At 40.0% G+C, this 22,377-nt stretch overlaps 1 protein-coding gene across 13 annotated transcripts in view; it reads right to left on the reverse strand.

The window, feature by feature from the left end:
- LOC149167293 (protein ZINC INDUCED FACILITATOR 1-like) overlaps positions 1-22,377 on the reverse strand; it is a 639,590-nt gene that overhangs the window by 87,493 nt on the left and 529,720 nt on the right. For all 13 annotated transcript variants that reach the window (XR_016260914.1, XM_089432933.1, XM_089432936.1 and 10 more), the window contains one exon: positions 859-902. Coding sequence is in view for 12 of the 13 variants with exons in the window: in XM_089432933.1 (XP_089289059.1) it covers positions 859-902 (44 nt within the window). In the remaining variant the exon portion in view is untranslated. The remainder of the gene's footprint in view (positions 1-858; positions 903-22,377) is intronic.

Consider the following 22,377-nt stretch of genomic DNA (forward strand, 5'->3'; position numbering starts at 1 on the left):
ATTATCACTAAACTGTGTTGGAATGGAGAAAACCTATCTGTGTATTTATTCATCTATTAAAGATTTTGAATATACTAAAATTATCCTGTAAGCCAATAAGACGAAACTAATAAATCTAAGGAATGAGCCTTGTGAAACAACATAACATGAATTGTGTAAATGTAGATGACTAGGTGTACAACAACCATTCCAAAGATGAATATACTTTTAAAGTAATATCTTTTCAATCACTTGAGATGGACACATTAATTTATGTGCGTAGATGAACCAATTTGTTAATACACAAACAAATCAACCCATCCTAAATGGTTTTGATGTTCAACTTGTAAATCTTTTAATAAAACTCAATCCTGTAAAATATATTTCTAATTAACTTTATATTATATCTTCTATTTTGAGATTGATAACTTAGATGTTGTGCATACTTGCTTCACTTATATGAGTATGATTATTTTAGGAATATTATACCTTACTCGACATTTATCCATGTAAAGAGTATCGTGCACAATCTTTATTCCGAAAGAACTATCACCAAATAGTTGTAAAATGACCAAACTTCAAATTCGACATTGCCCAACATTTAACATTTATGTATGTAAGGAGTGTGGTCCACAATCTTTATTCTATAAGGACAATCACCGAATAGTTGTAAAATGACCAAACTTCAAATTCAACCTTGCCCAGCATTTAAAATTTATTCATGTAAGTAGTGTATGCAATCTTTATTCTAAGTGAAATATCACCGAATATTTATAAAATCAGCAATCTTCAAATTCGATTTCATATAAAAATTCTCAATGGAAAAAATGACTTTTTTAATATAAATATGAGCAGAAAAAAGGTACGGTGGTTTTTCACCTGGGAGGAAAGATGTATTTTGATGCTCTTGTGCCCATGCAAAGCTGTAACAAATATGTTTACAAATAATGTCAACTTTGAATGGGAAATAATTACCAATATGCTAGTTATAATATTTTATTTTATATTATTTTTACTTTAGAAAAAATGACATAATTATTTGTTTTTAAATAGAGAAATTGACAATTGGGCTGAGATTGTATTCACATGATACATGGTCGATTCTAACCACTACCACTATAACCCCTATATATAATTGTTCTACCCCAAGAAACACAGGTCTATGCAAGGGAGATTTGAACAAAGGGCCTCCTCACTCACATAACTTTACATAACATGAGCTTGCCAAGTGAGCTACTTCCTCGAGGCTGAAATGATATGATATTGTATCAATATTTACTAATGATTAAAATATGTCAACAGGACTAGGAAGAATAACATTGTTAAAGTGAATTTAAAAAAGCGAGTCATACTTAATTGGCAAGTTGGGTAGGTGAAAATTATCTCCATAAACTTTTGATAAGGATTAATCTTGAGTGAGGTTTGAAACCCTCAATTGAGAGATTAAATTCTCAATCAAAGTAAAACTTCTATCTAGAATTTAAAACTATAATTGATGGTATAATTCAAAAATGCATTCAATCAAGTGATTCTCAAAACCCTTGATTAAGTTATTTTAAAACCCTCAATCAAGTGCTTAAACATCCAAATACCATTCCATATTTTTGCAAGTTTTCATGGAGTTACAACTTCCAGATCATGAAGCATTTCATCTCTTCCATGGAAGAGGGTGAACTTGGTGCATGTAGATTCATCATTACATCCTTTATCTAATGACATACTTTTTCTCATTTTTTATTTGATGCTATATTTTTTTTCTTCTCTTAATTATTGAAGGTCCCCAAAGAAAAATAAGTATTTTAAAAATTACAAAGTCAAAATATTAGAAAAAAATATTCTGTATACTCACATATGCTTACTCTCCAAAAGGGTATTCCTACTTTTTAGTTTTATGTGAATTGAATTAAAAAAATTGTTGCAAACACAAATATGTATAAATGTAATCCAATTATCTATAAAACAAATGTACACAAAAAAATCATATTTCCAAAAAGAAATTAAAAAAAGAATAAGTGAAATAGATTGTGTTTTATATATATATATGTGTGTGTGTGTGTGTGTGGGGTACATTGAATAAGTTGTTAGGATAAAGTCATTTGTTACTTTTCCCTAGGCTTGCTCCAAATAGCATCTTATTAATAGTGTTTCGTTGACCAGAAGTCCCTTAAAATCTAGTGCTTTGAGGAAGACGACATGATAATCTTTGTATATTCCCTTCCATAAATTTTTATATAATATTTTTTCAATATTTTTTTGTGAATGTAAGACATACCTTTTATAAAGAAACTTTTCCAGAAACTTGCAACAACAAACTTATAATCCATATACAGTAAGTGATATTAATTATTTTTGAAAAAACATAACATTATAAATATAAATTGATTTCCAGCCCACGAGATGTAGAGTAGTTGGTATCATGATGTTTTATTAAGGAATATCATGGTGAAAAAGTGACTAGTACAAAATGCTATGGGCATTGTTTCCATAAAATCTAAGAGACCCAGTGCAAAGCCTCACTAGGCGGGGCTAGATCTTATGGTAACAAGAGAAATGGTTGCCACTGTCACTTCAGTAACCTTTCTCCTGCACTTTAGTGGTATACTATCACAAGGGAGGCTTCCCTAAATCACTTAAGGGATATTCAATCACTATGGATCAAGGTGATAAATATTAGGTTTGTAATATAGGATAGAGTATCGATAAAGCCTAGATATTCTATGACACGGTTCAAGTACTCAATTCCTAGACCAAAGATATGCCTATTATAAGTTAGGGTTTAATTGATTTGTGATGATATGGTGCAAAATGCCATATAGCACCCAAACAAAAGGCCTTTCAAGGATAATCAACAAAAAGGAACAAACGCCTTTCAATAAACACCTAGGGTTAGGATCACTTAATGGGAAATTAGGGTTGAAAAGCATGCATAAACAACAAACAAGGATGATGTCAACCCTAATAAGTAAGGATTAACCATGCACTATGCTATATTTTCTTTCATGTGATTTACTGATGCGATTCCTAATTTATTAGCGACAAACAACCAACACATATTCACTTTTGTGCAAAAATTTATCCTAAAAACCCTACTGGCTAACCCTAGATCTCTAGGGACAAGGTAATAAGAAGAAATTTAATGAAATTATGGATAATCAACACAACTATGATTTGTTCCTTATCCTAAATGGGTTTAATGAAGCCTTCTAGGGCTAAAATTTTGAAAAAAGGTTTTGATGGAGTAAGGGGGATGACTAGGGCATCCACTTTTAAAACCCTAACTATTTTTCTTGTGAGGGGATAAATTAAATATAAATAATCCACATTTAGATTTTCTTTCAATCCCAAAAAAACATCTCTATGCAAAATACCATCTTGACAAGAATTTGCACCATAGAAAGTCACATCTTGCCCAAGTAGCAAAACAAAGACCAATTCACACTCTTTTGTAGAGAAGAGTGATCAAAGGTGTGATAATGAAATGAAATAAGGGGAGGCTATATTTATATGAGGCTTACCAATCTTATTTTACAAAAATACAAGTAGAATGCCTAATTATAAGTTTACTTGAGTGTTCAAAAAATGTGAGGTTACAAGCCAACCTCAACACCTATAAAATATAACAAATAATTCTAAAAGAGTGCACATGTGCGGGACAAAAGCCTCCTCCACTATGAATTCTTCATCCAAAGGAGCTCAAAATACCACAAGTAAGTTAAAAATAGGCTAATGAGTGCTCCATCCTCCAAAAAATTAGCTCTAAATACATGGGTATGCTTCATGTTACCCACCAAAATGGGTAACCCCAAACGAGAAAATGGTTCTCCTACATTTGACAAACAACCGGATAACCAACCAACCAATAGCCCATGATAGCCACTATTTGATTATGATATGCCATGTGCCTCTACCATATGCACCAGCCACATACCTCTCCCTATCCAGCATTACCACTTGGATGAAGGTGGCTCGCTACTCAAAAGGTACTTTGATAATTTTGTAATTGAATGCTTATACTTGTTTGTTTTGGGCATTTAGTATGGATAAATGGGTGATCTAGAATATTGACTGATCTTGACTGCAAATTTGTTTTCTCACCTTACCACGGGGGGTTAATCAATAGCCTTGCTCTACTGGGACCATCCTTGAGGCCTTAGGGTTATAGTAAGGGCACTACTTGGAAAACCCAGAGTGATATAGTGTGTTCTTGTCTCCTACACCATACTTGACACTTTCCATCACACATTACAAGCTGTGAAAATTCGAGAATCCTCACCCAAATCAACTACTGCAGCCACTGATTAAACTTCTATATGTTAATTACTAAAACAAATTATTTATTGTTTCCTACAACAAATATCGAAGCTAATACAACTACAACCTTCACTTAATTAATTAATTTGCCCAAAACAAGAATAGAACAATAGAGAAAAATCACACAAGTGACACAGTATTTTTTGGACAAAATTCCCCAGAAAAAAAAAAAAAAAAACCCAATACGGGAAAACCGGTGCAGCAGCTCTGAGGGTTTTATATTATTAAGCAGTAGTTTCTGAAAACAACTCTGGATGCCCTTCCGACAATCCAGTTACATAGAAGCCGAAAAACTTAGTGAGATTACCGCACTCTACCCAACAATTTCAGCTGTTTCGGCAACTGAACCAATTGTCCCAAGCTATCTCTGTGCTGGCCCTGCGTCAGCCTGAAAAGGCTCTGCGTTAGCTCAACTGGGAAACTTCTTGCCTTCTGGAGCAGTTTCCAGCCCTCTTGGCTCAGAAATGTCAGCTGCTTTGCAAAACTCAGACTTTTGCTCTGGATGACTGCGCTGTCTCTACATGAGCCCTTCTGGCTCATCCTCAAGCTCTGTGTGGGTCCTTCTGGCCCAGTGTCAACCCTTCTGGTGTCTCTTTACCTCCCTCTACTGCTTATCCTCGGTTCTGGAGAAGATACTCCAACCCAACTATCCCTGCCCCTCGCTGCATTAGCTCACTATCGAAAATCTCTTGGCAGCTGCTCTGCTTCAGAAAATTGAACTTTTGAACTCTTTGTGTGTTTTTCCAAGTGACCTTCAAGCCTCCTTAAATAATCTCCTCGTTGACATTCAACATGTTGATTTTTGGGTAGCATCGGATGTGCTCTAGCTTCGAAATTTTGTGGAGGGGCTAGAACACATGAGATCTCCAAGACCCATAAATCGTTTGGAGAAATTCCATCCAGTGTGCATGTTATTCAAATAATTAATTATTTTTAATGGTGCCTAAGTACTTAGGAAATTAAAATAATTAAAGTGAATTAATGTAAATATGGGTGAGAAGCTTCTAAGTGACGAGGATCAAGTCTAATTTAATCTTAGTTGTTGATTAGAGATTAGATCATGGCCATTGATTTCTCAAAGGGAAAGTATAAAGGAAGGCTTGGGGTCAGTTGGAGAATAGACACAGTGAGAGCAACACTTGAGCTAGATTGAAATTCTGGGGTGTGGTTTGCTGATAATTTTAGAGTGAGCTTCTAGTGCAGAGAGGAACAGTTTAGTAGGGACTTTCGTCCAAGGCCAAGAATACATAACAGAGAGGCAACACCGCAACATGGAAAGACAATGCAGCTCCAGGAGGGTGACGCAGTCACATAGAGACAACGCTAGGGTTTCTGTGAGGAAAATTGGGCATCAATTCAGCAGATCGATTTCTAAGCCGAGAAGGCTCACCAAGAGGGTGACACAGCTCCTAGAGGAGGTGAATCAGTCCCAACGCAGAGCTGGGAGCAGCCATCACTGCACAGCACTGGGGATAGCGCAGTCACCTGTGGGGTTTGTTCATCCAGTTGCTGGATCTACCAAAATATTTGTCTCCGAATAGAGGTACTTCTGTCGGGTTTATTCTCTGTTGAGTGAGCTAGATTTGGAACCCTAGTTGTATTCATAAATCTACATAATAATAAAACCCTCATATCTGTTGCACCGATTTTACCACATTGGGTTTTTCTGAGGACGTTTAGTCTAAAAACAAGTGTGTCCTTTGTGTGGTTGCCTCATTTTTCTTTCAGTACTTGATTTGTATATTGGTTTAGGCTGCAGTGTATTTGCATTAATATTGTCTGAATAATTCTGAAAATTACTTGTTAAAATGAAGAACACAAGTAGGTAATGCAAATCAATTTACTGCAGTAGGATTTCCAATTTGTTAGATTCAAATTTTTTTAAATGGTGTCAGAGTGATTGCATCTCAAGGAGGACTGAAGCCATCAATGAAAGGACAGAGGAAAAATCTGTGTGTGAAGACAGTTGTCCTGAGAGACAGCGCAATTTCAGGCCAAGAGAGCAGAGGAGAGGTGATGCAGTCACCAAGGAAGGCTCACGCAGAGCCTGCGTCAGTCTGATTGGGTGACGTTGTTGCTGTAGAGGGCAGTGCAGTGGTTACTGGGCCAACACAGAGATTGTTGAGTCTCAGTTATTCTGTCATGTACCTCAAAGCCTTGAGATTGTTCAACATATACTTCCTCCTGAAGAGAACCATGGACAAAAGTTGTCTTAACATCCATTTGATGGAAATTCCACCCTTGAATAGAAGCTAAAATGATAATAGAGCGAATGGTTGTATAGCGAGCAACAGGAGAAAATATGTCTTCATAATCAATTCCCTCTTTCTGAGAGAATCCTAGAGCCACAAATCTTGCTTTATATTTTTCAATACTACCATCCATGCCATGTTTTATTTTGAACAGCCACTTTGACATCACAACTAATTTGCCTTGAGGTCTAGGAACAACTTCCCATACATCATTTTGCATAATGGATTCATATTATTCTATCGTGGCATCCTTCCATACTTAGTACTTCACTTCTTCTTCAAATGATTGAGGTTCACTCTGTATGATAGAACTGATAGCAACAACATAGTTTTGATATTGACTGGGCTTCTTTCTTTCTCTAAAAGTGCCCCTGGGAGCAGTATGTTTTTCAGCATCCTGTAGAGTATCACGAAGCCATAGAGGAGTTTTCCTATATGGAGGAAGATCTAATAGATCCATAGGCTCAACAGGTTCATCTAGGTCCTCATGATTAGGTTCATGAGTAGAGGGATCCACATCATCATTTGTTTCTTTAGAAGAGATAAAAGGAGGACTAATTTTTACTTTTTCAAGAGCTGCATCTTCATCAAATGTTACATCTTTGCTGAAGTTTATTGTTCTTTGACCAGTTATATAAATTCTAAATGCTTTAGAATCTTCACAATAGCTCACAAATATACCTTTCTTACATGAAACCTCAATCTTGTTCCTCTTTTCCTTTGGTACATGAAAATAAACAAGACAACCAAAGATTCTTAAATTAATGACACAGGTTTCTTGCCTAAGAATACTTCTTCAGGAGTCTTGTCATATAATGCTCGATGAGGAGTCTTGTTCTGTACATATATGGTAGTGTTTGCAGCTTCTCCCCATAGGAACCTTGACACATTCTGATCATGTAGCATGGCACGAGCAGCCTCCATGATAGTTCTATTATTTCTTCCTGGCACACCATTTTGTTCAGGATTATATGGTACAATGGTTTCTTTTTAGATACCAGCTTCTCTGCAAAAGTCAATGAATTCATTTGAAATGAATTCTCCTCCATTATCTGATATGAAGATTTTGATTTTCTTTCCAGTTTGGTTTTCAATTAATGCTTTGAAATTTTTAAACATATCAAAGGCTTCATCTTTGTGCTTTAGAAAGTATACCCACATTTTTCTAGAGAAATCATCCACAAGGTGATATAATACAAATATCCACCTATGGATGTCAGTGGCATAGGTCCACACAAATCTAAATGAGTTAGTTGCAAGATGTCATGAGTTTTGGTACTACTAGAGGGGAAAGGCCCTCTCATTTTCATTCCACTTTCACAACCAGGGCAAACACCATCATGTTGATTGGATTTTTGGCATTTCAAAAACCATCTTCTTTACTATGGGCAATGCCTTATAATGAAGATGAGAAAATATGTGGTGTCATAACTCAATTTGATTGAAATTTCATTCTTGAGTCATAGCTTTAACAGGTCCCTCATTGAACTTGTAAAGCCCTTCGACTCTCAATCCAAGAGTAAAAGCATTTTTCATGTTTGTTTTCTCTGGTCAGGTTAACACCTTTTCTTTTATAAAAGTCACCTTCTTTCCTTTATCTTCTAGAGAAGATATAGATACAAGATTTTTCTTTAGAGAAGGTACATATAAAACATCTTGAAGGTGAATAGTTTCTCCAAGATCCAAATGAAAATAAATTGAACCAAACCCTTTTACAGGGTATGTAGTGTTATCTCCAAGGATAATGTTTAAACCAGTCTCCCTCTCAACCAAATTACAAAAGACTTCTTTATAACCAGAGAAGTGCCTAGAGGCACCACTATCCACTAACCATTTGTCTAAAGAATCTGGACAAGAAGCACTAGACAAAGATGAAATCAGAAAGTACTCATATTGAGAAGCAACAACATTATTTTCATACCTTGTATTTTGGTATCTCTTTTGAGGAAGAGGCTCTTCATCATGATCACTGCGAGCATTGCTTCTTCCTTCATATCTTATTCCTCCATAATTCCTCATTTTTTGATCAAGAGACTAATTGTTGTAGTTGTTGCTACTCCTTTGATTATAAGAGGATCTTTCTGGACAATCTTGAGCATAGTGCCCATGCTTTTGACAGTTAAAGCATTCAACACTCCTCATGCTCTTCTTGAAAAACTTGGGTTTGGACTTTGGCTTAGAATATTTTCCCTTTCTTTTCTTCTTCTTTGCTTGTGCAGCAAAGGCAAATGGTTCTCCTTCTTCATGTCTCTAAATTCTGCCCCTTGAAATCATCCTTGATTCTTCCTGATTGCATCTTCCGATCAATTCATCAAAAGTTGGCAGAATATTGTTATTGCTGTAATAAATACTTCCCAAGCTACAGGAAGTCCATCAAGTGTTGTGTGTACCAATTCCCTATTAGATAGGGGCTCGCCAACAGACAAAATTTAGTCCTTGAGTTCAATAATCCTTATAAAATAAGACTAAATAGATTCTCCCTTATTCAATTTGATATCTTTGAGTTGTTTCTTCAGGTCAAGGATGTAATTCAGATTTTGGACTTCAAACATGCCAACAATCTTGTCATACATTTCCTTATATGTCTTCAGTTTCGAGATACAAGTAAGAAGATGATCTTTCAAAGAATCAATAAGAATTTTGTGGGCTTTGATCTCACCTTTCTTGTATCTTGCTTTAGCAGCAGCAAGGGCATTTTTAGGAGGTTGGGGTACACCTCCTTGGACATACTTTAGAACATCTTCTCCATCCAAATTGGTGTCCAGCCTGAGTTTCCAAGTAGCAAAATTTGAAGCCCTTGTCAATTTCTCGTTGTCCTTGAAGAAGGTTGTAGCCATCTGAATTGATCTACTATTGTATTTTGAGTAGCAAATAAGGTCTTTAAACAGATAATTGCCTTCATCTTACTATTCTTGAGCTTATCTTTTTTTTTTGTTGACAGGGGAATCGGCAACTGGGACAGCCTCGCAACTTGTGTAACACGGGGTCGATTCTGGTCGCCACCACTATAACCCCTAGGAACTGTGCCTGCTCGCTATAACATAGCTCCAGGTAAGTCCGGGGATTTGAACTCGTGACCGCAAATACGGAGTTCGCTTTACAGATGAACTACACCGCAGCGCGATTACCAACTCGCCTACCCCATGGGGCTAAAAGGTGAGTGGGCTTGGCCCAAGCAAGTCACTCCTCGCGACTAGTCAATGCCCTTGCTCAGGATTGAGCACAAGACCTCACCGTCTTTACGAGTCCGACCTTACCAACCAGTCGCCTCCGCCGACCTTGTTCTTGAGCTTATCTTCACCACAACTCTGATACCATGTTATATTCAACTTTTAAGTGCAGGCAGTTACCAATAGCCATATAGAAGACATCCAATGAACAATAAGACAACAGATTCGGTCCAAGACCAAGGAAAAACCCCATTGTGGGGGAAAACCCTTTAAAAATATTCTTCTAGTAGATCCTCATCAAGTGTTCAGCAGAGATACATAAGCAGAGTACAAAACCCCTTTTTGAATGACAACAAGATTACCCCTTTTCAAACTAGGACAAATCTTCTGAAGTGTGAGATTTGATCACAAATGTAGAATAACATATTCTTCAATCCTTCAGCAAAGATTACAAGTGCGAATAGGAGATCTACATTAGGTCTGCCAACAGACAACGAATAAGCCTCAATGTGATTTAAATGAAAACAAGCCTTTAGTGCAAGTGATTTGGCCATAGAGATGAGAAAAAATATCTTCCAAAGATCGTGCTTCAAGATGAGTGTTAATGAATTGAAAATCAGCTTCAAAATTGCAAGTGCGAGAAGAAGATTAGCTTTCACGAAAGACATAGACAAGTCTCCAGATGCGTGCTAGAAATCCAAGACAATATGCCTTCATAATAAGATGATCTGGCCACAAATAATAAGTAAACATCCTCCAGGTGCAAGAGGATGATACTTGTAATACGAGCTCTGCAAAGACTGATACAAGGGAGATAATACAAGATAGAGATGTTTATTTTGGGTAGCATCGGATGTGATCTAGCCATGAAAATTGGTGGAGAGGCTAAAGCACATGAGATCTCCAAGATCCAGAAATGGTTTGGGCAGATTCTAACCGATTTGGGAGATATTAAAATAATTAATATTTTTAATGGAGTTCCTAAGTCTAAACTTAGGAAAAATAAAATATTAATGGGTATTAATATAAAATTGGGTTAGAAGGTTCCAAAAGTCATGGATTAAGACAAATCTAATCTTAGCCGTTGATTAGAGATTTAATCTCGGCCATTGAAGGACCAACGAGAAAAGTATAAGAAGAGGCTTGAGGGTCAGTTAGAGAATAGAACAGAGTGATCAGTCATTCAGTTTGGTAGTGGGGTTGCTAAGAAAAGTTGAATCAGTGATCAACAGCGAGGGGAAGTGAGTACGAGGCAGAGAGGCAGGGACAATATTGGGAGACTAGCACAAAAGCGGAGAGAGCAAGAGCAGCAACTAGTCCAGGGTACGCAGAGCCCAGAGAGACTGTGTCATCCACGCAGAGGGTAGAGGGAGTGACGCAGAGGCTCCCAGAGGCTGCGCAGTGCCTCAGAAGGTTGATGCAGAGGGTCCTAGGGCTAACGCAGTGGCTAGAAGGGCTAGCGCTGAGTTTCAGTTGTGCTGGAAAGGGTTTCATTGAACAGGGTTTCTAAATACCTGTTTTCGGATATAGAGGTATTGTTGTCGTATATTTTTCTCTGTCAGGTGAGCCAGTTTAGGCACCCAGTTGTACTCAGATAAACTGCATAATAATATAACCCTTTGAATAGTTGCACTGGTTTTCCCGCATTGGGTTTTTCCGGGGACATTGGTCCAAAATAACGGTGTCACTTGTGTGCTTGTTTTCTTTTAGTTGATGATTTGTAGATGTTGATACTGTACTTGTGTTTATTTTCAGTATTTACATGATAAATAATTTTTTATGTAATTAAACAAGTAGGTGAAATAAACCAGACAGTACAGGGAGAATTTCTAACGGGTTAGACTTAGAAATTCCAACATGTTATCAAAGAGTGGTTGCAGATTAGAGGAAAACTAAAGGCATTAGTCGAGCAGAGTATTTGCAGCAGATTCAGCTGTCCCGAGTGACAAAGTTGATCCTTGTAGAAGGCGACAGAGGAAGTAGTGACGCAGAAGGACTGCGTCATCATTCTGGGCTAGAGAAAGGCAACACAAAAGCTAAGGGAGGCAGAATCAGGCTCATGCACAGCCACGCAGAGGCTAGGAGGGCTGATGTTGTTCGCTGGGAGAGTTGATTTGCCAGTGCCGGGATTGCGCAAAGCCAAGTGGCTCAATCCTTCAGTTGCTGGGGCATAGGAGGATGTGGGTAATTTGCGGAGCAAAGCTGGTGGGGTAATGTGGTCAGAACAATACCTAACAAGGCAAGACCAAGGAGGAGGGAGTTGCTACCGAGGCGGATTTCTAGCCAAGGAATCTGGATCAGTGGTGCAGTTGCACAGACAATTGGAGTGGGGCAACTTGACGTTGGCAGAAGGATTTCCAAAAGGGAAATCGAGACTCAGAGGGAGTCAAACCGAGAACTTCTAGACAAGAAGTTGAGGACTCAACAGGAGTCGAACAGAGGACTTCCAGGAGGGAAGTAGAGAGACTCAGAAGAGTCGAAAGAAGAGCAGCGAGATGGCAATGAATGGGCTGAGAGATCAGGATAGGCTGGACGGAGCGTCCAACTTTGTGGTCTGGAAAGCCAGGATCTTGTCCATTCTATACAAACATCGCCTCAAGGGCTTCGTCTCGAGAGTGATAGCTATCCCAGTTGACCCAGTAGCTAATGAAAAGTACGAGGAGGCAATGGCTAAGGCTAAGTGCATCATCCTTGATGGGTCAAGGATCATGTGGTACCACATACTACCGAGAAGGAAACGGCAACGGAGATGTGGGATGCCTTGAAGACATTGTACCAACATACTTTCGTGCAGAGGAAGATGCTCCTGGAGAATCAGCTAAGGGCATACCAGATGTAGAAGGGAGAGAAGATAGATGTTTTCCTCGGTCGCTTGAAGGAGATCCGTGACCAGCTAACTTCCATAGGGGCCACGCCGGATGAAGAATTAATGGTGAGGACCACACTGAATGCAGTTTCCAAGGATTGGGAGGTATTTTTCCAGAGCATACTGGGCAGGACGAGTCTTCCGGATTGGGAAGAATTGTGGGCGGCTCTTCGTCAAGAAGAGATCAGACAGTTGACCAAGGCGGGGAGTAGTGACAAAGGGGTCAGAATCAAGAAGGAGGAAGAAGAGGATGCGGCTCTAGCATCTGCAGGAAAGCAGGAGAAGAGGAAGAAGATGGACCTCTCCAAGGTCAAGTGCTTTCATTGTGGGGAATTGGGTCATTTTGTGAACCAGTTTCCTAGGAAGAAGAGTAAGGGAGAGGCTTCGGACTCGAAGGTAGCGCCTGCAAAGGCAGAGAAAGAAGTCGAGGAGGATGAGGATTGTGCCATGAATGCTCATGTGCCACTTGAGAGGAAGTGGGGAGACATCGAGCTATAATCAGGCGGACTATAGGTGATGAGGGGCAGGATCCTTTAGGTACCCAACCTCTTGGATTATACCTTACTACGGGAGCCCCGAAGAGGAGTAGCAGGACTGGCGGATGTCGGTAGAGACGGATGCGGATGAAGCAACAGAGAGTGCTACAGTGTAGGAGTCCCCGGGCAGCGCGAGGCTAGTAGGCTGCAACAGTGCGAGAGGCATGAGAGTGTTTCACCAGTGCAGGATGGCACAGAGAGGTGTGCAACGGTGCAAGATGCAGGGAGTTGTTGTAGCAGCGCAGACGTCAGTAGAGGGAGCACTTGTTAGCGGCAGAGGGAGCTTCAGCATCAATAGTGTTTCTAGCCTGACAAGGATGTTAGTAGTTGGGTGGATCAGTTACTTACTTGTAAGTAACTGAGTTGCATTGCAGTAGTAGTATGCAGTGGCACAATGCAACACAATGAGAGGGAATGTAGTGTAGATGTAGTGTTGGGAGAATGGACCAGCAACAACATGGATGCAGAGGGAGCTGACGTACGGATGCGGCAGTGGAAGTGGCAGGGCCATGCGCAGCAGTGTAGAGGATGTTGGGCAGGGAGGCCTAGCATCAACACAGGGACCGGTGTTGGATGATAAGGGTAATGCTCAGTGAGGAGTATTACTAGAGCACAATGTTCGCTAAGAGGGAGTGTTCATTTGGGGTAGCATCGGATGTGCTCTAGCCATGAACATTGGTGGAGAGGCTAAAGCACATGAGGTCTCCAAGACCCAGAAACAGTTTGGGCAGATTCTAACCGGTTTAGGAGATATTAAAATAATTAATATTTTTAATGGAGCTCCTAAGTCTAAACTTAGGAAAAATAAAATATTAATGGGTATTAATATAAAACTGGGTTAAAAGATTCCAAAATTCATGGATCAAGCCAAATCTAATCTTAGCCATTGATTAGAGATTTAATCTCGGCCGTTGAAGGACCAATGAGAAAAGCATAGGAAGAGGCTTGAGGGTCAGTTGGAGAATACACCAAAGTGATCAGTCATTCATTTTGCTAGAGCAAGGTTGTTAAGCAAAGTTGAATTAGTGATCAGAAGCGAGGGGTAGTGAGTATGAGGCAGAGAGGCAAGGACAATACTGGGAGACCAGCATAGAAGCAAAGAGATCGAGAGCAGCAACAAGTCCGGGCTACGCAAAGCCCAGTAGAGGCAGCGCAAAGCCCAAAGAGATTGCGTCATCCACGCAGAGGGCAGAGGGAGTGACGTAGAGGCTACGCAGTGCCTTAGAACGCTGACGCAGAGGGTCCTGGGGCTGATGCAAGTCAGCAAGAAGCTGATGCAGTGGCCAAAAGGGCCAGCGCTGAGCTTCAGTTGTGCTGGAGAGGGTTTCGTGGGACAGATTTTCTGAATACCTGTTTATGGATATAGAGGTATTGCTGCCCTATATTTTTCTCTATTGGGTGAGCCGGTTTAGGCACCCAGTTATACTCAGATAAACTGCATAATAATATAACTCTCTGAATAGCTGCACTGGTTTTCCTGCATTGGGTTTTTCCAGGGACATTGGTCCAAAATAACGGTGTCACTTGTGTGCTTGTTTTCTTTCAGTTGATGATCTGTAGATGTTGACACTGTACTTGTGTTTAGTTTCAGTATTTACGTGATAAATAACCTGTCAAGTAATTAAAGAAGTAGGTGAAATAAACCAAATAATACAAGAAGAATTTCTAATGGGTTAGACTTAGAAATTCCAACAAGAGATCTTCCCAATAAGAAGAAATCTGCCAAATAATAATGCAAGAAAGAAATCTCCAAAAATGCGAGAGATAAATCTCCACTAGATCTTCCAATGATGAAACAAAATAACTTTCTTCCAATAAATATGCTAATAGTGAGAGAGATAAAATATTGATGCAAGGGCTTTATACCAATGCGAAAGAGATCACCAGTGATGATAATAGATCTGCCACTGATAATCAGAGGTTTGCCGCTGATAATAAAAGATCTACCAATGATGATAAGAGATATGCTACTGATAATTAGAGATCTGGCACTGATAATAAGAGATCTGCCAATGATGATAAGAGATTTGCTACTGATAATTAGAGAACTGACACTCATAATAAGAGATCTGCCAATGGTGATAAGTGATCTGCCACTCATAATCAAAGATTTGCAAATCTGCAATAGATTTGCTAACAATAGAGAGAAAAATTACTGATGCGAGGGCTTGATCACCAATGCGAGTGCTAGATCACCAAAGCAAGAGAGAGAGAACTCGATGTGTTGCAAATGAAGGCTTCTCTTCAATATATAGGAATCTTTGAGAAAATTCCCTAACTCGAATTAGGTTTTTGGAAGCTCCTAGAGTGATCCATTTTTGCACATGTCGAATTAGATCACTTAAGTGATTTTATTTTTCACATGTCAAAATAGCTTTATAAAACAATTTTGAAATAACTTTTGCACCTATAGAAATAATTTGCACTTGAGAAATAATTCACTTCAAGGGTGAAAGGGGTTAACTAAGAGTATTTTTCTAGGGAAATTTCTCACTTAGTTGCACAAAATTCAACAATTATTGCTACCCTTGTAGCATGACATGTGGCTTGCAGCCTTCCCCTGATGCCCTAGTCCCTTCCATCATTATATCACATGACACTTGCCATTTGAGGGATATACCATGGATCTGTCACTCCCTTGGAGGTTGTAACCACCTAATAGGGTCCTTGATTAACCTCTTTATTGTGCCTAGAGACACCTATACATTCTAAAGCCCATTATGGAAGGGCATGCCACTATGAAGTGTCCACTTGGTTGTAAGCTTATTTGCTCAATTATATTGATGGATTGTTGTACTGGAAGGTAAGGAGACACATTATATATTATACAGGATTGCAGGTGGGTCTTCATCTTGGGGTTTGGTCTCCCTATATGGGGTCCAAGCCCTCTAGAGGGTCATATTGGCATTTGTAGGGTGTGCGTTGAGAGCCATGGGCCTCCACTATAGCAGAGAGCAGATAGCCATGCCATGGGATTCTTCAACACCATTCATTGCTCGCTCGTGTTCCACTTATTTGATGATGATGATGCACCTAGACCACCTTGCCCAGCCAACTACACACTTGCACCACACACTTGGCAGTTGATCTAGGGCCCATATGGGGTTGTGTCTCACCATGGGAGACAAAGGGAGGGCTTGCATCATTTTTCCGACACTTACAAATGGGATACATGCTTGTTCAATTCAGTTGGAGACCCATGAGGATGCTTTTGGGCCCCCAGAGCCAATTTGGGGCACCACAATGTGAACATTTGGCAACCCAAATCCTATTGCAGCAACTAGAAATAATTCTCCTAATTGTTATTTAAATTTAAAAATTTATTTATTGTGAACTACAACAAATACTGAATCAATCACACTGCAACCTACAAAAATAAACTGTGGAAGAAATAAACACTGGAAGAAATACTAGCACACACACATAAAGTGGCAGTTATTTTTGGACCAATGTCCTCGGAAAAACCCAACTCGCGAAAACCATTGCAACAAATGAGGGTTTTATTATTATGCAACAGTCAAATAATCTGAGTACAACTGGATGCCGAAATTGGAAATCCTACAGAGAAATACTGGTAAGAAAATCTAGTGAGGAGAAATTCCTCACTCAATAGGCAAATCCCGTCACTGACCTAAGCTCAAATTGAGTCGTCCAAATTGCCTTTGCACAGTCACTACATCACCCTAGCGCAGTTGCTGCTGCTCTTAGCTTGGAATAACTTCTCCTCAAGCCGTCTGACCAGCTGTTGTTTGGGAAAACGTCTCTCCTGGCCTCTGGAACCTTTGCCTAGCTTCTGGCACTGAAACTCTTCTTTTCCCTAGCAAATTTGAAATTGCCTCTAGAGGCTACTACGCTGCTCTGCGTCAGCCTCACTATGGCTCACTTGCCTCTCTGTAAATGCACTCACCGGAACTGGAATCCTTCCTCCGGCTTCACTATCCCTGCCCCTTTCTCACTGCTTCGATCTCACTGGCTCTCTCTCTAGCAACTGACCACTACTACTTTGGAAAGTGATTTGCCAAGAAATCAAACTGCTCAAGTTATTTCTCCAAGCCCCATTGACTTCTTCTTATAATCCTCCGTTGAGACTTCAACGACCAAGATTAGATCTTAATCGATGGCTAGGATTAACTTGAAGTCGATACATGTGAGTTTCTAGAACATTCACACCATAACTTAATTAATTTTGATTAATTAGTCATATTCCCTATGTTTAGACTTACGAAATATTTAAAAACTGACTAATAATCTAATTAAGTCATTTCTAGGTGGAATTTTGAGAAATGATTTCTGGGTTTTGGAGATATCATGTATTCTAGACTCTCCACAAAATTTCGTGCCTAGAACACATCCGATGCTACAAAAACTAACACTCCCTCTTAGCAAGGAATGTGTTATAGTGTTGCTGCCTCTTGTAGCAACACCCTGTCTCTACATCATCTCCTATCACGTTGTTGATGTCTGGCTACTGCTAACCAACAACTAATGCGCAACTATGATATGTGATGCATCTGTGTTGCTGTTGAAACTGTTGAACTGTTGCCAACACTGCAACTCCTTCTCCATCTGTTGGTGCTACAACTGCAACCTTTGCCACTAAAAAGCATCCTAAATACTAAATCAACTGTGATCAGTATAAGGCATCTATCACCCGAGTCTTTGACTGTTGCTAGTATCTACTCAATCACTGAGACATCTACATTGTGCCACTCTGCACTGCTGCCAACTTTTCACTGTGTTGCCCAGCATCTGACTGCAACTAGACTTTGCATCTGTCACTCTGGCATTTGACTGCATCTACTACCACTGATCCTTCCTGCTCCTAAAATAATGTGGGCTCCCGTAGCATGGTATTGATTCAATTGGTGGATCTCCTCAAGAATCCTACCCATTTGGCACATTGGAGTCTCATACTCCTCCTCCTGGATCTGGTGCCTCACTATCTCCTTTTGAGCCTTGTCCCTTATTGGGACCTTTCTTCGCTTTGAAACCTGCACTAGTACAACACGACCTCCTCTGGCAATCTCGTATGGCCATCTCTGCAAAGCTACAAGATCTGCGAAACTCAAAAACTGGAAAATAAAATGGAATCTCCCTCTTTCCCTTTGCTTATCTACTGCTACTCGGCCATCGCTCAGCTACTATTACTCGGTCTTCGCTCAGCTGTTGTTACTCGGTCGTTGCTCAGTTGTTGTTACTTGGGCGCTGTTGCTACTTGACCGCTGTTGCTACTAGGCCACTACTGCTACTCGAACGTCACTCAGCTGTTGTTACTTGGTCGTTGTTGATGATGTCGAAAATCTACTCTTCCCTTCTGCTCAATTACTTATTGGCTATTCACACTCCCTTCTAGAGTGAGAAAAAATTCTCACAATGATTGTTGATCTGCAAGGGAATTCGAACTTCTTGAGACTAGAAGTTCCCTGAGGAAAATTTGTCCTTAGTGTGTGCTCTTCTTCCTCTCGACGCTAGTTCTACTCTAGCAAACTGTTGCGTCCATCTAGAGATCTACTCTGTGAAAAAAAATGGCTGCCCCCTCTACCTCTGCAAACCTTCGATTTGGAGAGATTGAATTTTTCTATCCCTCTCTCAGAAAAATCAATTTTTCTAAGAGAATTCATTCTCTTGGCCAAGGTGACTGCGCTGCCTCTGGGGTTTCAAACTGCTTCCCCTCAATGAACAATGAAACTCCTTCTTCGCTATTGAGCACTCTGGTTGCTCATCTGTGCTTTGATACCATGTGAAAATTTGGCAACCCAAATCCTATTGCAGCAACTAGAAATAATTATTCTAATTGTTACTTAAATTTAACAATTTATTTGTTGTGAGATACAACAAATACTGAATCAATCACACTAAAACCTACACAAATAAACTGTGGAAGAAATAAATATTGGAAGAAATACAAGCACACACACATAAAGTGACACAGATATTTTTGGACCAATGTCCCCGAAAAAACCCAACTCGGGAAAACCAATGCAGCAGTTGAGGGTTTTATTATTATGCAGCAGTGAAATAATCATAGTACAACTAGATTCCGAAACTAGCAATCCTACAGAGAAATACTGGCAAGAAAATCTAGTGAGGAGAAATTCCTCACTCTGTAGGAAAATCTCGACACTAAACTCAGCTCAAATTGAGCTGTCCAAATTGCCTCTGCATAGCCACTGCGTCACCCTAGTGCAGTTGCTGCTCCTGCGTCACCCTAGCGCAGTTGCTGCTCCTCTTAGCTTGGAACAACTTCTCCTCAAGCCGTCTGACTAGTTGTTGTCTGGGAAAATGTCTCTCCTGGCCTTTGGAACCTCTGCCCAACATTTGGCATTGAAACTCTGCTTTTCCCCAGCAGATTCGAAAATGCCTCTAGAGGCTACTGTGGTGCTCTACATCAGCGTCACGTGGCTCACTTGCCTCTCTACAAATGCACTCGCCGGAATTGGAATCCTTTCTCCGGCTTCACTGTCCCTGCCCTTCTATCACTGATTCAATCTCGCTAGCTCTCTCTCTGGCAACTGATTGCCGCTACTTTGGAAAGTGATTTGCCAATAAATCAAACTGTTCAAGTTATTTCTCCAAGCCACATCGACTTCTTCTTATAATCCTCTGTTGTGACTTCAACGACCAAGATTAGATCTTAGTCGATGGCTAGGATTAACTTGAAGTAGATCTGTGTGAGTTTCTTGAACATTCACACCATAACCTAATTAATTTTGATTAATTAGTCATATTCCCTAAGTTTAGACTTAGGAAATATTTAATACTGACTAATAATCTAATTAAGTCATTTCTAGGTGGAATTTCCAGGAACGATTCCTGGGTTTTGGAGAGCCCATGTATTCTAGTCTCCACAAAATTTCGTGGCTAGAACACATCCGATGCTACAAAAACTAACACACAGGTCATTTGCTTGGAGATTAAGGGGTCATCCCCTTCATCACTATTATTGGAGCACTCTACTCATTTTGGCACATTTTGGACTTCATTTGGCCTTCCAACGACCCTCCTGGCTACAAGTTTATCATTTCGTCCCTCTTGAGAGGTTAATATTTCATATTTTGGAGCTATTTGGTGGGATTGTCACCAATTAGGGTGTTATTTTGCATATTAGAGACACTTTTAGGGGTTTGTTAGGCTAATTAGACCCATTTGAGCTATTAGAGGATCATATAAATACATGAGACCTCATTTGTCATTCTCATCATTACCTGGATTTGGAATATATCTCCCTAAAGATTTCGAACTTGCAATTTGTGGAGTGATTTGGATGAGTACATGTATTTTGATGTGCGAAATCTTTTCGCTATCTCTCTTGGAGATTCTCTTTGGCAAGTTTATGGATGGATATACTCTTCTTTGTCTTGTAAGTGACTTTTAATGTTATATTTCTGCCCTAATAAATGTCTAATGCGTGGAATTATTTTCTTATGGTGAAATAATGTGCCCTAATTTATGGAATTGATGGAAGCATTGAAGCTATTTGAAATTTTTGCATGTGTCACTCATTGGACAAAGAATGAATGAATGTTCCTAGGGGATTAATTGAATTTACATCCTTGAAACTCCATAAAATTACAATTGAAGTATAAATACCTAGAAGTTAATTTTGTTGCTGTTACATTTAGGGTAGCGAAATTCCTTCTAGGTCTCCTTGAAGAGCGAAGTCCCTAAATCTTAATCATTTTGACTCCAATCCTCCCAATCTCCTTAGGTTGCAGCATTTCAAGGGTTCCATTGTGCTTAAAAACTCATTGGAAGTTCATCTCTCAGTGACCCTTCTTCTCATCCTTGCATGATCTAGTCATATTGTTGATGATCGATCATCCTGAAACCTATGTCTTGCTTAGATCTCCTAGGTCTCTCTTGTGGTCCCAAACATTTGCATGCTCATTATCTCACAAACGCTAAGAGAGGTCTTTTCCCTTCTCTAGGAATCCTTGATCTAGGTGCTTTCCTTGTGTTGAAATACGCTTTCACCTAGGTCTATGCCTCCTATCAATAAGATTTTCTTGGAGAGTCCTTCCTTTGCTTCTAAGACAAGCAACCTATTATCTAAGCCTCTCCTTTGAATGGCCTTTGGAAGTCACATCATATCAAATCATTGACTTATCGTTTCTAGTGATTTCCTCCATATCGGGACACCTCACATCGGTTAAAGTCCGTAAAAAGAAGGGGATATCTACTGAGGTGACAATGGGTCCTTGTCTCATTGTTGCCACTTGGTCTAGTAGTAGTCCCTTTGGAACCCCTCCTAGGGACCATAGCATCCATCGGTAATGCTATGGTCCCTAACCACTTTTCCCAACTCATTGGCCAGATGAGAGGTACTTCCCATGAGTCCTGGACTCCATGGGTAGGATGTGTGCTGGAGCATTGGCAGGAGAAGGTGAACCACTCATCCTGCTCATATGCCATAGGAGAAGGTGAAACACTCATCCTATGCATATGTCAATCACAGGGGAAGGTGAACCATGCACCCTACATACATGTGTCCGCAATTGTAGGGGAAGGTGGACCACTCACCCTACACACATGTCAACCATCATGGGGTATCACAGGGGAAGGTGAACCACTCACCCTACACATATGTCAACCATCATGGGGTATCACAGGGGAAGGTGAACCACTCACCCTATGGTCGCTCATAGCTCCAAGAAGTACCACAAGCCCCCAAGAGCTCCAAGAGCTCAGTGTCCAACTCATACGGGATCCTCATAGGAGGGTCTTTCCACGACTCCAAGTCTCTCTTGGAAGGTTAAGAATTTGAACTTCCCCAAAGGCTTCGCGAGAATGTTTGCGACCTGCTCATCTGTCCTGATGTGTTGGAGCCTTATAGCTCCCCGTTGTACCATATCCCGGGTAGACTGGTACCTGATATCAATGTGCTTGGAGCGATCGTGGAACACAAGATTCTATGAAAGGCGAATCCCTCTCTAGTTGTCGTAGAAGATCATGCTAGTATCTAGCACGTGCTCAAATAGCTCACTAAAGAGCTTCCCCAACCAAACAACTTCACAACAGGCCATACTCACAACCATGTATTCGGCCTCGACAATGCTTAAAGCAACCAATTTCTGCTTCCTGCTCATCTAAGATATTGAAGAAAAACCTAATGAGAAGCAACACCCAGACATGCTCTTACGATCCACCACACTGCTAGCCCAATCAACATTTGTATATCTATGTAGCCTCAAATTCCTGGCAGTGTATCTCAGACCATGGTGGATTGTGCCCCAGAGATATCTCGAGAGATTCTTAGCAGCAAT

Source organism: Pinus tabuliformis, chromosome 5_1, assembly GCF_031772625.1.
Source record: "Pinus tabuliformis cultivar Carrire ecotype Pingquan chromosome 5_1, CPIR1, whole genome shotgun sequence".
NCBI lineage: Eukaryota > Viridiplantae > Streptophyta > Pinopsida > Pinales > Pinaceae > Pinus > Pinus tabuliformis.